This window comes from Ruditapes philippinarum, unplaced genomic scaffold (genome assembly GCF_026571515.1).
Source record: "Ruditapes philippinarum isolate M1 unplaced genomic scaffold, ASM2657151v2 ctg1275_1_1_1_1, whole genome shotgun sequence".
NCBI lineage: Eukaryota > Metazoa > Mollusca > Bivalvia > Venerida > Veneridae > Ruditapes > Ruditapes philippinarum.
In genome coordinates this window covers 56752-70609 of record NW_026854542.1, presented here as the reverse complement: position 1 = coordinate 70609, position 13858 = coordinate 56752, and the positions used below count along the sequence as shown (strand labels likewise).

General features: G+C 34.0%; 1 protein-coding gene across 5 annotated transcripts in view; it reads left to right on the top strand.

The window, feature by feature from the left end:
- LOC132740413 (uncharacterized) overlaps positions 1-13858 on the top strand; it is a 40477-nt gene that overhangs the window by 15063 nt on the left and 11556 nt on the right. For 4 of the 5 annotated variants that reach the window (XM_060728306.1, XM_060728307.1, XM_060728308.1 and 1 more), the window contains 8 exons: positions 691-811; positions 3064-3205; positions 4114-4289; positions 5311-5450; positions 6604-6811; positions 9433-9524; positions 10137-10359; positions 11558-11709. In XM_060728306.1, coding sequence (XP_060584289.1) covers positions 691-811; positions 3064-3205; positions 4114-4289; positions 5311-5450; positions 6604-6811; positions 9433-9524; positions 10137-10359; positions 11558-11709 — 1254 coding nt within the window. The remainder of the gene's footprint in view (positions 1-690; positions 812-3063; positions 3206-4113; positions 4290-5310; positions 5451-6603; positions 6812-9432; positions 9525-10136; positions 10360-11557; positions 11710-13858) is intronic. The other variant, XM_060728309.1, reaches the window with a different exon arrangement.

Below are 13858 nucleotides of genomic sequence, written 5' to 3'. Positions count from 1 at the left end.
ACATGATTGTATTATGATTCTAGAGGCATGCTGCTTTAAACATTTATCAAATTGTAATAAGATTTTAATAGGGAATAATAATAAGCATTTTAATATGGAATTCATAAGAAATTTAGAAATGTACAGTACAATCTCTGTATCAGTAGCAGTGTGTAGATTTGTGTCCATATACTTAGCATCATAAGATGATGTGAGAAAGATCAAGGTAACATAAAGGTCAAAGGTAAAGAGATTGTAGCCTCCAGTCTTACCCAGAGGAATTTTAAAATTAAAGTGGCTTAAATGTTCACCTTCAGCTTCTAATATTAAGCATAATCTACAAGCCCATAATTTTACCTTTATACATCCTGTTTGTTTATTTATTAGTATCAGGCCTAGATCCAGGATTTTTTACCAGAGGGGGGTCACAGAATTTTGAGATGCATAATCCAGAGGGCGCTTGGCATTAAAATTACTTAAGTCTTGAAGAGAGGACATGTGTCAAATTTTGTTGGTTATCACTAGGTTTTTTGTTTTTTTTGGGTAGATTTTCGCTGAGGAAAACCTAAGTTGATATCCTAATACATGTATTAACATACTTATTATAAGTCAAATTTCCAGGGGGAAGGGGGTGGTCATGACCCTCTAACACCCTCTCTGGATCCACACATGTTTTATTGTTTATTTATTAATATGGCTATATTATTACAGATGATAATACCAGATGTTACAGCACAGGATATAGATGAGACAAAAGACTCGACGCAATATAAATGTGTGAATAAATCCAATATCAATCAATGCTATGATAATGTACATGTCCGACTTGAGTGTAAGTACATATAACAATAAAAGATTTTTGTCATTAAGTTACACAAAGTTTATGATATTAAAGTTTTAAAATAATGTTTTGATGAATATAAGCAAACAGTCCAGACCATGATCAACTTTTTGTACTGAGCGACGAGATATTGTGCTATTTCGTGTCTGGGCTGTCCGTGGTCGAGTGGTTAGGGTCGCTGACTTCAAACCACTTGCCCCTCACCACTGTAGGTTCGAATCCTGACAGGGACTTTGAATTCTAATGTGAGGAAGCTATTCAGCTAGCTTACCGAACCTCAGTGGTTCTACTCAGGTACCCGTTCGTGCCGAAGGGCACCTGAGGTCTTCCTCCATCAGTAAAGCTGGAAAGTCGCCATATGACCTATACTGTGTCGTTGTGACGTAAAACACGATAAAACAAACAAACAAAAAAAAGTGTCTGGGCAATGATTCTGACCTTGAACGAAAATATCTCAGAATCAAGCTTTGGCATGTCAACATATTTTGACTAGATCTCACAGCACTGCATCGATGGCATGGTTAGAATCTGTTAAAGGGTTCAAAAGTGGTAGTATTTCCTTTAAAGTAAATTTGTTCTGTGATAAACAGACGTATCAATTACTAAAAGAATTGGGTATACATAACGGATTACGAGATATGTTAAAAACGCTTTAGAATAAGAAATATTCTTTAAAGCAATATTCTATAGTCTACCTTAAAGGGACTCACCAATGAGGTTTTTTGACATGATGGGGCTGGAAATAATTTTTAAAGATTATTATTTCATTTGATGAAGTGAGAGACCAATAACTTGTGTGCATAATTTCAGATCATTTTCTCACTCCTTTTTCACTGAATAATTATTTTAATTGTGAAAAATGACCAGAAATTAAATTGTTGCAATGCTTTTCACCCAAATCGAGCTAAGAATAGCACAAAATACAGTTTTTAATTTATTTCTGAGTACAATTCTTAATTACCTTTTACATACTTAAGCTTCAGCTTATCTATGTAACAAGTAATTCAAATTTTATGTTTTTAGGCTTTTGGACCTCAGTGGAGTCCCTTTAAGAACAGTAGGAAAATTGAAGTATAGAAATTCATTTTGTAAATTGCGGATATCTGTTGAGCTTATTTTAAGGAGGAATTGTTTACTGTTTTTTGTTTCTCAAATTTCAGGATAAAATTGAGGGTCAGAGATTATGTGCTGTGTAAATAATGTTGTCAGTATAATGAACACTTTGTTTTCTGTTTGTTGTTGTTGTTGTTTCTCACTCTGTATGTCTGATATATGGCTTGGGTGTGCACATTTTGACATTATTTTATATGATCGTCCATTTAATTTATTTGCTAGATGTTAACGTAATTTGTCCATCAACAGCTGATATGAATCTATGTGGTGTTATGCCTTTCTTTGGTCTTATAATATGTCAGTAAACATAATTACGTTCCCTATTTCTATGAATTTCTCTTTTTAAAACTGATGAAATTGACATTTTGACTTTTTTTACACATTGGATTTTGATTATTTTTATAATCAAAATTAATAATTTTATTTAATATAATATATTTTGGTTCTTTAAAAAGCGAAGGGGGGATAAACTAGAAATTAGTTTTGGTCTGTGCCTTCCTTCAGCTTCCCAAAGAAACATCACATAGGTGTAAAAGCCTTTAATCATCACCTTAGTGCAGTAACGGATTAAGTCCTTCTAAATTTTAAAGGAGTTAATCAATTATTGCACTAATGTGACGTAATGAGAAAAATAAAAGATGGTCAAAAAGCACATTTAATAATAATATTTTTATACTAACAGGAAAAAAAAGTAAAAAAATTCTAGCTTTAAATATTTAGTGGCAATGATCAACTGTTGAATGGTTCATACAGGCTGATGATGGAAATAGTACCTTAAATTATATGAAATTAACACTTTCGCTGCCTCGTATACCTGTTCCACATCCTGTACCATTTATTTGCCTTACAAGACAGGCATGTTTTCAATTCTCATTCTTTCATCTATTTCCATAACAAGACTGGTCAATTTAAGTCCCTTCATATCCCAGTACCATGTATTTGCTTACATGATTGGGGGTACTCATCTCTGGGATATGAAATTATGATAAACCTCATGTTTTTATTTTAGAACTGTCATAAGCAAAAACACTGTAAATATATAAATAAAAACAGTTCTGGCAGCAAAAGAGTTAAATCTCCGAAAGATTGTAAATGACATTTTCCGGAACATTCTGGTTTTATTTTTACAGACTACCCTCGTGAACCTGTGAATCTGGACTGTCGTATATATGATTTTAAAGAGATGACATGTACATGGTCCCTAGGTGTTGAATACCACCGGTCACATGACGTTGATGTAATATGTGAGACTGCCAGTTTTTCATTCAAAAGGTGAGTTAGATAATTTGAATGAGGTGGTACAGTTATATATAGAAAAAAATACTTTGATTTATATGTAATTTTATATGACTTGAAGATATTTCATATACTTGTCAGGCCTGCTTGGCAAAGAAATCATTATTTTTGTTCCATATGCATTGTTTATGTGGAAATGTTTTCTTCTATACAATTTGCAAATAAAATCACCATTAGTTATTTTGGATAAAATTGTTGTTATACCAGGGTAGAACAAGTTGTAAGTGAGGTAATCTGGTTTGAGGCAGCAGTATCCATCCGTCTGGCGGCCTTTGTGTCTTATAGACATAACCTTGAGGCTATCTTTTTAATCTGTTTAATTTTGATAAAACTGGACATGGGTTAATGAACATCAGATCTTCTTGTGCTTATTTAAAGAAATTTAACCTATATCTAAAAATGACCTTGACCTCCTTGGTCAAATCCTTATCAAATTGAAAAGATGTTTTGAATCTATACCGAGACATAACAAACCTTCAGAAAATAATTTAGGTAGCTTATACCAAACATAACTTTGACCTTTGTATGGCATTTCCTTAATAGTAGAATTATTGACTTTTGCTTAAATTAGCCATAACTTATTTATGGATGTTTTAATAATTTAAGATTTTGAGTAAGTCAGATTTGATGTTTACTTTAAAATGACCTTGAATTTTACTTAAATTGTTGTAACCTTTGAGTTACCTTGACCTTCAAAGTCAAGTTATTAAATTTTTCATAAAACTTACCAAAAATTTGAATAGGTTTGTTTCATACTTTGACAAAACAACACTTATGACAAAACAGGGGTGTGAAGTAATTCATATATGACCTGAACCTTTAAATGACCTTGACCCTAGAATAAATATTTCATATATATATTTGTGAATTATTTTATGATACAGTGATATTAATAGAGCATCTTCTTGGGCACCTTGTCCTGACCAGAATAGAACATCATGTCACTGGAACTCTGACAACTATCTTGGGCCATTCATGATCATTACAAAGGTGTCTGTTACAGCAATAGAGAAAAATATCACCAAGGAAACAACCAAAAAGTTCTATCAGTATGACATTAGTAAGTTGATTTTAAAACTCTATTACTCTTTTTGTATCAAATGAGTAAATCTCCAGTATCATTGCTATTTTAAGTGAAAATATCTAAATCAATCCTAAAATTTGTGAAAACTCAAAGTCCATTTTAATTTTTCTCAAAATCCACAGATCCATGCGAAAAATCACGAATTCCATGCTTCTTTTTGCTGCAAATCTCCAGTTTCATGCTAATTTTTGTGAAAATCTCTAAATCCATGCTTGTGCTTTTTTGAAAATCTTTATATTCATACTAATATTTTTGAAAATCACAAATTCTAAGGAATTTTGTGTAAAAATCTCCAGATCCATGCTAATATTATTTTGAAAATCTCCAAAGCCTTGCCTTTTGTTTTTGTGAAAAACTTCATATACATGTTAATATTTGTGAAATCTCTATTTTTGTGCCCCCACTTTAGTGGCGGGCATTTAGATTTACCCTTGTCCGTCCTTCCGTCCGTCCCTCCGTCCGTTCACTTTTGTGTCACACATAACTCAAAAAATATTTGACCTAGAGTCATGAAACTTTACAGGAATGTTGATCAGCATGTGTAGTTGTGCACCTGGGTATTTTCGTCTGGATATTTTTAGTATTTTAAGAGTTATTGCCCTTGACTTAGTAAAATTTTGCAATTTTCAACTTGTGTCGCATGTAACTCAAAAAGGATTTGACATACAGTTATTAAACCTTTACAGGAAGGTTGTTCAGCATATTAAAGTTTTGCACCTGGGGTTTCGCTTGTGGATTTATCCAGTATTTGTAGAGTTATTTCCCTTGACTAAGTAAAAAACTGTTTCATTATGTGCGGGCACCCGTGTCCTATGGACACATTTCTAGTTTTTAGTAAAAATCTCCAGATCCATGGTATATAAATTTTGCAAAAGTCTTCAAATCTATGCTAATTTTTTTTTTATTATTTTTTTTTTTTATAGAATAAATCCTCCAAATCTATAAGTAACAATATACTCAACTTAACAGGTTATATATATATGTCAATTATTTTCAGTGGTTCCCGGACCTGTAAAAGAGTTGTCGGTACGAAGGGCTCAGGGAGAAAGGTGTGTACAGTTAGACTGGCAGCCTACAATCAAATACTACAAGTTCCGGTTCAATGTATCCTACAGCTCGGCTTGTACACCAAAGCAGGTTTGTAAATTAATAACATAAGTAACAGAATTTGAATACTTTTCTAGGGGCCTGTCAGACAAAAACATGCTTCAAAATTCAAAAAAAGAGCTAGGCTTTCTTTTTATAGATTTAGTATTGTAACAAAGGATTTATAACTATCTGCAATCAGATCTGTACTGCTCATATTTAAAAAAGACCTCTATTTAGTGACCATTTGTAATCAAAAACATATTACTGATGATCAAATGTTAGATATTAACCATTTTCTCTCAGTGGTCTTCGACAAAAGTGGCTCAATTGATGCATAGGAAGGTCACAGGAGCTGAAAGTAAGTGAACCACTACAAAGGTTAAATAATCATGCTATTGGGGTAAAAAAATGGCTCTGCACCTGTATCACTTTGGTTACATTGACTGGGTACAGGAAACAGACTTTAAAAATTCATTTTCTAAGTTAACTTATAGTCTATAATGTCAAGAGTTTAAAATGTAATTTATCATGTGGCCCCCTTTCATAAGTAATGTAAATCATGATCTCAGAGTCAAAATTGACTGAGCCTAACACTGGGAGTAGCATAAGCTGTAAGGTCTCTACAAATATTGTATGAATCTTGTATAAACCATGTTTCCAGGTCAGAAATGGCCGCGTCCTGGGTTCACTGTTTACATATACTTAGGAAAACACATTTAAAGGCACATTTTGCCTCAGAAATGAATAAATTTTTGCCTTATTTTGAAAGGGCAAACCTGAATTTAAAAATGTTTATATAATGGTTTTAGAGCATGTTAAATGCTTAATATGAAGAAAGTATTGCTAAATGTGAAATATTATTATAAAAGTAGCAAAATGTAAACAAAGTAGTGTTTTGTCTTCCATACAAAATACTATACGCTTATTACTGAACTTGTTTCAAGAAAGCAACAGATGGAAAATATGATTCAGGTGATTGGCCAATGAGTAACCTTTTGTAAACAATAACAGGGCACCAGAAACAAAAAAGCTTTCAGGAATAAAAATATAACTATGTCTAGGACATAATGGGCCTTTAAAACTAATTGTGTCAAGAGATTGGTCTAAAGCTGCATTGGTAAAATCATTTTTCTCCAGCAGGCTTAAGGCAAATTAACTGAAGTGTAGCTATGTTTTTATTGTCATCTTTTTTATTTTCCAGAGTTTCATGGTGGCATTTAATGGTAGCAGTTTTGACAGTTATAAATTTACTGGTGACCGTATCATATGTGGGGTCACTCCACACACAGAGTACACCTACACTGTGATTGGTCAGCTGATAGAAGAGAAAGAACTAGACAATAGAACATTACTACCAAGGGGTTACTGGAGTGCTCCTACCATAATAACACAGCACACAGACAGTGATGGTATGCATGATGTATATGGTTACAATTAATTTCAATTTATTATTTCGATTCATTTGGTTGAGACTTGAAAAAACAGAGATCACTGTGTATATAAAAGAATCAGTTGTCTCCCCTGAAACAGAATTATTATTATCTATTGCACTACATTAAAAAAGTAATCACAGTTGTATAAGATAAGAAAATATCTTGGAATTCTCATTGGGTAAGTACTGGTAAAGAATAAGAAAATTCTCATAGACTCAGTACTCGTAAAGAATCTGGTAATGCTCATTAGGTCAGTACTGGTAAAGAATCAAAAAATTCTCATTAGGTCAGTACTTGTAAAGAATTTGGTAATGCTCATTAGGTCAGTCAACTCATAAAGAATCAAGAAATTCCCATAAGGTCAGTACTCATAAAGAATCTGGTAATTCGTATTAGGTCAGCACTCGTAAAGAATCTGGTAATTCTCATTTGGTCAGTACTCGTGAAGAATCTGGTAATTCTCATTAGGTCAGTAATCATAAAGAATCTTGTAATTATGCCCCAACTTCGAAGAAGAGGGGGTATATTGCTTTGCACTTGTCGGTCCGTCGGTCCGTAGACCAAATGGTTTCCGGGTGATAACTAAAGAACCCTTAGGCCTAGAAACTTCAAACTTGGTATGGTGAATGGTCATGACAAGAAGATGACCCCTATTGATTTTGGGGTCAAGGGGTCAAAGGTCAAGGTCACATTGACCTTGTAAGCAAAAATGGTTTCCGATCAATAACTAAAGAACCCTTAGGCCTAGGAGCTTCAAACTTGGTATGGTGAATGGTCATGACAAGTAGATGACCCCTATTGATTTTGGGGTCAAGGGGTCAAAGGTCAAGGTCAAATTAACCTTGTAAGCAAAAACGGTTTCCGATCAATAACTTAAGAACCCTTAGGCCTAGGAACTTCAAACTTGGTATGGTGAATGGTCATGACAAGTAGATGACCCCTATTGAATTTGGGGTCAAGGGGTCAAAGGTCAAGGTCACAATGACCTTGTAAGCAAAAATGATTTCCGATCAATAACTAAAGAACCCTTAGGCCTAGGAACTTCAAACTTGGTATGGTGATTAGTCATGATCAGTAGATGACTTCTATTGATTTTGGGGTCAAGGGGTCAAAGGTCAAGGTCACATTGACCTCTTAGGTAAAAACGGTTTCCGATCAATAACTAAGGAACCCTTAGGCCTAGGAACTTCAAACTTGGTATGGTGATTGGTTATGACCAGCAGATGACCCCTATTGATTTTGGGGTTAAGGGGTCAAAGGTCAAGGTCACATTGACTTTGTAGGTAAAAACGGTTTCCGATCAATAACTAAAGAACCCTTAGGCCTAGGAACTTCAAACTATGTATGGTAATTGGTGATGACAAGTAGATGACCCCTATTGATTTTTGGGCAAGGTGTCAAAGGTCAAGGTCACATTGACCTTGTAGGTAAAAGCGGTTTCCGATTAATAACTAAAGAACGCTTAGGCCTAGAAACTTCAAACTTGGTATGATGGTTGGACATGACCAGCAGATGACTCCTATTGATTTTTGGGTCAAGGGGTCAAAGGTCAAGGTCACATTGACCTTGTAGGTAAAAACGGTTTCCGATCAATAACTAAAGAACGCTAAGGCCTAGAAACTTCAAACTTGGTATGATGATTGGTCATTGCCAGCAGATGACCCCTATTGATTTTGGGGTCAAGGGGTCCAAAGTCAAGGTCACATTGACATTGTAGGTAAAAACGGTTTCCTTTCAATGACTAAAGTACACTTAGGCCTAGGAACTTCAAACTTTGTATGATGATTGGTCATGACCAGCAGATGACCCCTATTGATTTTGGGGTCAAGGGGTCATTGTCATATTGACCTTGTACTTAATGACAGTTCCTGACCAATAACTAAACAACTCAAGTTGCCTTGGTTGATATTTTTATTTTAAACTAAAAATGCCTTTGGTATACACATTTGAAGGTCTTATGTAATATAACAACTTGGCTGTCATTAATGAGGCCTACATGATTCATAAAATTTATGCATATATTATTGGGTAAAATTTGTAATAACTTAAATTGCTGCACACAACCTATGGGGTCACAATAATTATTACCTTGTGACTAGTCATGACCAGTAGATACTAGATAACCCTTACTAATTGTTTGTTCACTGGGTCAGAAGTCATGCATAATAACCTTATCACATGACTTATTGGCTGCCGATAGGGGGCATACATGTTTTACAAACATATCTTGTTCTCATTTGGTCAGTACTTTTAAAGAATCTAGTAACTCTCATTAGGTCAGTACTCGTAAAGAATCTTGTAATTCTCATTTGGTCAGTACTCATGAAGAATCTGGTAATTCTCATTAGGTCAGCAAGAAATTCTCATCAGCTGAGTACTGGTATAGCCTTGGCAATACTCATCAGGTTAGTTCAGGAATACACAATAAGTTAATACCAGCCTGTTTATGACAGGAATACGGAAATAGATTGTGTTTTACCATAGCAGGCAAACAAACTAAACAAAAACAAATTCAGTAGGCAAATTAACTCTTTCACCTTGACAAGCTATTTTAGGATCATATAATTATTATATGTAATGCAGTGTTTATATTACAGTTTTGGATGTTAACCCTAAATTGCCCTCTGGGATGTATGATATCTCAAGCTCCACTAAACCAGGCTTTGATTCCCTAGGTGTATACTGGACAGTAAGTTCTATATGTATAGAGTTTTATATTAGAACAGTAAATACTGCATCATAATCTGTATTGATAACCTGAAAATAGTAATTAATTTGAAAATAAGTTTTTTTCAAACTATTTCATTTGACAAATACAGTCAAAGCTGTGTTAAAGATCACCTCTGAATAAAGATAACCCAGTAAGTAAAGGCCAATTTGTTTGATAACCTTTCTTTGATTAAAATGGAATAAAATAACCTAGCTGTATATGAAGATACAAAAAGACTATGCTTTTTCTCTCCCTTGGGTGTCCTTTTTGCACAGTTTAACTGTATATCTAATTTAGTTTAAATGTGATGAAACCTGGAATATATAAACCAAATCCCTATTTTATTATTTATTCATGTGATCTATAATACTTAGTGATGTAAGCTTCTAGACACAAACTGTGTTAGAAATCAATTTCACAGTTACATGATCATGAAATTTTTTTTTTCTTCTTCTTCTTTTTTTTTGGAAAGAAAAAGGTGTCCTGCTCATGAAAAAAATGTGCCAATAATGTATGCATTCTGATTTAAAAATGTTTTCAGAAATGTAAAGATTATATTTATTACAACCAAAAATTGTCTATATTTTCCAGCCACTGGTAGATTGTGTCTTACATGATGCAGCTGAAAATGTTTTCTACAAGCTAACTACCTACAACAAGACCTACAACAAAACTGTACATGCTAAACATCCAAAATCTTATATATCAATTGATATTCCAAGATCCACAATGCTTACTGTAACACTGCAGTCAGTCAACAGTATTGGGCCAGGGCCATCTCCCTCAGTTATAACTGTATTTCCAGCAATCAAAGGTGAGTTAGGAAGTATATTGTATATTTGATACTTAAATCAATCTAATCTGTAAAAATAGAATTCAAAGACTTCATTAAAGGATATACAGACTAGTCGTTATGGACAGATGGTCGCTATGGACAGACTGGTCACTATGGACAGGTGGTCTCTGGAGACAAAGAGTGTTTTATGATAACTACATGTACATTCTAATGGTTGAGATGCAAGGTTAATAAGTCTTCTGATAAATTAATTCACAAATGTTTTAAGTTTGATAAATAGAACCCATCAAAGAAAAGAAACTTAGTAGTTAGCATGATCAAACTTTGGTGTTTTGTGACAGGTATTGCTTGTGGCCTTTCAAGCAGGTTTGAATGTAAACTTTATATGTTTGAAAATAAATCATTTATCTTGCAATATTTTTTCTGGTTTAAAAAATAGTACATTGTAAATTATTATAATGTAGTGGTTATTTATTAAATAGGTGAGCATGTCTTCAGGTTTCTATGAGGTCAATACTGGTAAAGAATGGGGAATTCACATAAGGCCAGTACTTGCAAAGAATTTTGCAATGTACATAAGGCCAGTACTGGTAAAGAATATTGCAATTTACATAAAGCCAGTACTGGTAAAGAATCTTGCAATTTACATTAAGCCAGTACTTGTAAAGAATCTTGCAATTTACATTAAGCCAGTACTGGTAAAGAATCTTGCAATTTTCATTAAGCCAGTACTGGTAAAGAATCTTGCAATTTACATAAATCTAGTACTGGTAAAGAATCTTGCAATTTACATTAAGCCAGTACTTGCAAAGAATCTTGCAATTGACCTTAGGTCAGAACTGGTAAAGAATCTTGCAATATACATTTGGCCAGTACTGGAAAAGAATCTTGCAATTGACCTTAGGCCAGTACTGGTAAAGAATCTTGCAATTTACCTAAGGCCAGAACTGGTAAAAAATCTTGCAATTGAGCTTAGGTCAGTACTGGTTAAGAATCTTGCAATTTACATTAGGTCAGTACTGGTTAAGAATCTTGCAATTTACATTAGGCCAGTACTGGTAAAAAATAGAGCAATTTACATTAGGCCAGTTCTTTCAAAGAATCATGAGGTATACAGCTTCTCTTCAATCAAAATTTGATAAAAGAGCAAAAAAAAATAAATAAATGAAGCTGTTAAGGTCGAAAGATGTTTATTTATTTTATACTTTTTATGTAGGTCCAAATCCATTCCAACTTGTTATTGAGTACAATAAGACTGGCGAAATATGTGTAAGAACAGCTGAAATCATTGTGTCGGAACATAAGTCAAACATTTCTGATGTGTTTCATACATTAGTGTGGTGCCAGGGAACAAAACAAGTCTGTCAGGTAGGTTGCTATAGTAACATTATTGTCTTGATTCACATTTTGAGAATATATTGGATTTTCCAAGCTTATCTGATGGAACATATATTTTACCTTAGTGTTATCCTATATTTTACCTGAGTCAGTTATCCTATATTTTACCTGAGTCAGTTATCCTATATTTTACCTGACTCAGTTATCCTATATTTTACCCGAGTCAGTTATCCTATATTTTACTTGTGTCAGTTATCCTATATTTTACCTGTGGGTAATGCTATATTTTAACTGTGTGTAATCCTATATGTTACCTGTTTGTAATCCTATATAATCTGTATGTAAGCCTATATTAATCCTATATTTAACCTTTGTGTAATCCTATATTTTACCTGTATGTAATCCTATATTTTACCTGTGTATAATCTTATATTTCACCTTTTTGTAATCCTATATTTTACCTGTGTGTAAATATATATTTTACCTTTGTGTAATCCTATATTTTACCTGTGTGTAATTCTATATTTTACCTTTGTGTAATTCTATATTTTACCTTTGTGTAATCCTATATTTTACCTGTGTGTAATCCTATATTTTACCTTTGTGTAATCCTATATTTTTTTACCTTTGTGTAATCCTATATTTTACATGTGTGTAATTCTATATTTTACCTGTGTGTAATTCTATATTTTACCTGTGTGTAATCCTTTATTATATGCCCGAAAGGGCATATTATGGGCATATTATGTTATACCCCGTAATGCTTTTATGTGGCTATTTTATTTTGTGTGGCTAAAAAGAACAATAGAGAGAACAATAGAGTAGCCACATAATTACTGTCCTGTGAGAACTTCCATCCGTCCGTCCGTCCGTTAGCAATTTGGTTTCCGGGGCATAACTTAAGTTCCATTTGGCCCACAATGTTCAAACTTCATAGGATGATTGCCCATATTGGGTAGAAGACCCCTATTGATTTTGGGGTCAAACGGTCAACGGTCAAGGTCACTATGACCTTAAAACAAAAACAGTTTCCGGAGCATAACTTAACTTCCAATTGACCCACAATGTTCAAACTTCATAGGATGATTGTCCATATTAGGTAGAAGACCCCTATTGATTTTGGGGTTACAAGGTCAAAGGTCGAGGTCACTATGACCTTAAAACTGAAAACAGTTTCCGGAGCATAACTTAAGTTCCAATTGACCCACAATGTTCAAACTTCATAGGATGATTGTCCATATTAGGTAGAAGACCACTATTGATTTTGGGGTCAAAAGGTCAAAGGTCAAGGTCACTATGACCTTAAAACTGAAAACAGTTTCCAGAGCATAACTTAAGTTCCATTCGACCCACAATGTTCAAACTTCATAGGATGATTGTCCATATTGGGTAAAAGACTCCTATTGATTTTTGGGTCACAAGGTCAAAGGTCAAGGTCACTATTACCTTGATACTGAAAACAGTTTCCGGAGCATAACTTAAGTTCCAATTGACCCACAATGTTCAAACTTCATAGGATGATTGTCCATATTGGATAGAAGACCCCTATTGATTTTGGGGTCACAAGGTCAAAGGTCAAGGTCACTATTACCTTGATACTGGAAACAGTTTCCAGAGCATAACTTAAGTTCCATTTGGCCCAAAGTGTTCAAACTTCATAGGATGATTGCCCATATTGGGTAGAAGACCCCTATTGATTTTGGGGTCAAAAGGTCAAGGGTCAAGGTCACTATATCCTTAAAACTGAAAACAGTTTCTGGAGCATAACTTAAGTTCCATTTGGCCCACAATATTCAAACTTCATAGGATGATTGTCCATATTGGGCAAAAGACCCCTATTGATTTTGGGTCGCTAGGTCAAAGGTCAAGGTCACAATTACCTTAAAACCAAAAACAGTTTCCGGAGCATAACGTAAGTTCCATTCGACCCACAATGTTCAAACTTCATAGGATGATTGTCCATATTGGGTAAAAGACTCCTATTGATTTTTGGGTCACAAGGTCAAAGGTCAAGGTCACTATTACCTTGATACTGAAAACAGTTTCCGGAGCATAACTTAAGTTCCAATTGACCCACAATGTTCAAACTTCATAGGATGATTGTCCATATTGGATAGAAGACCCCTATTGATTTTGGGGTCACAAGGTCAAAGGTCAAGGTCACTAATACCTTGATACT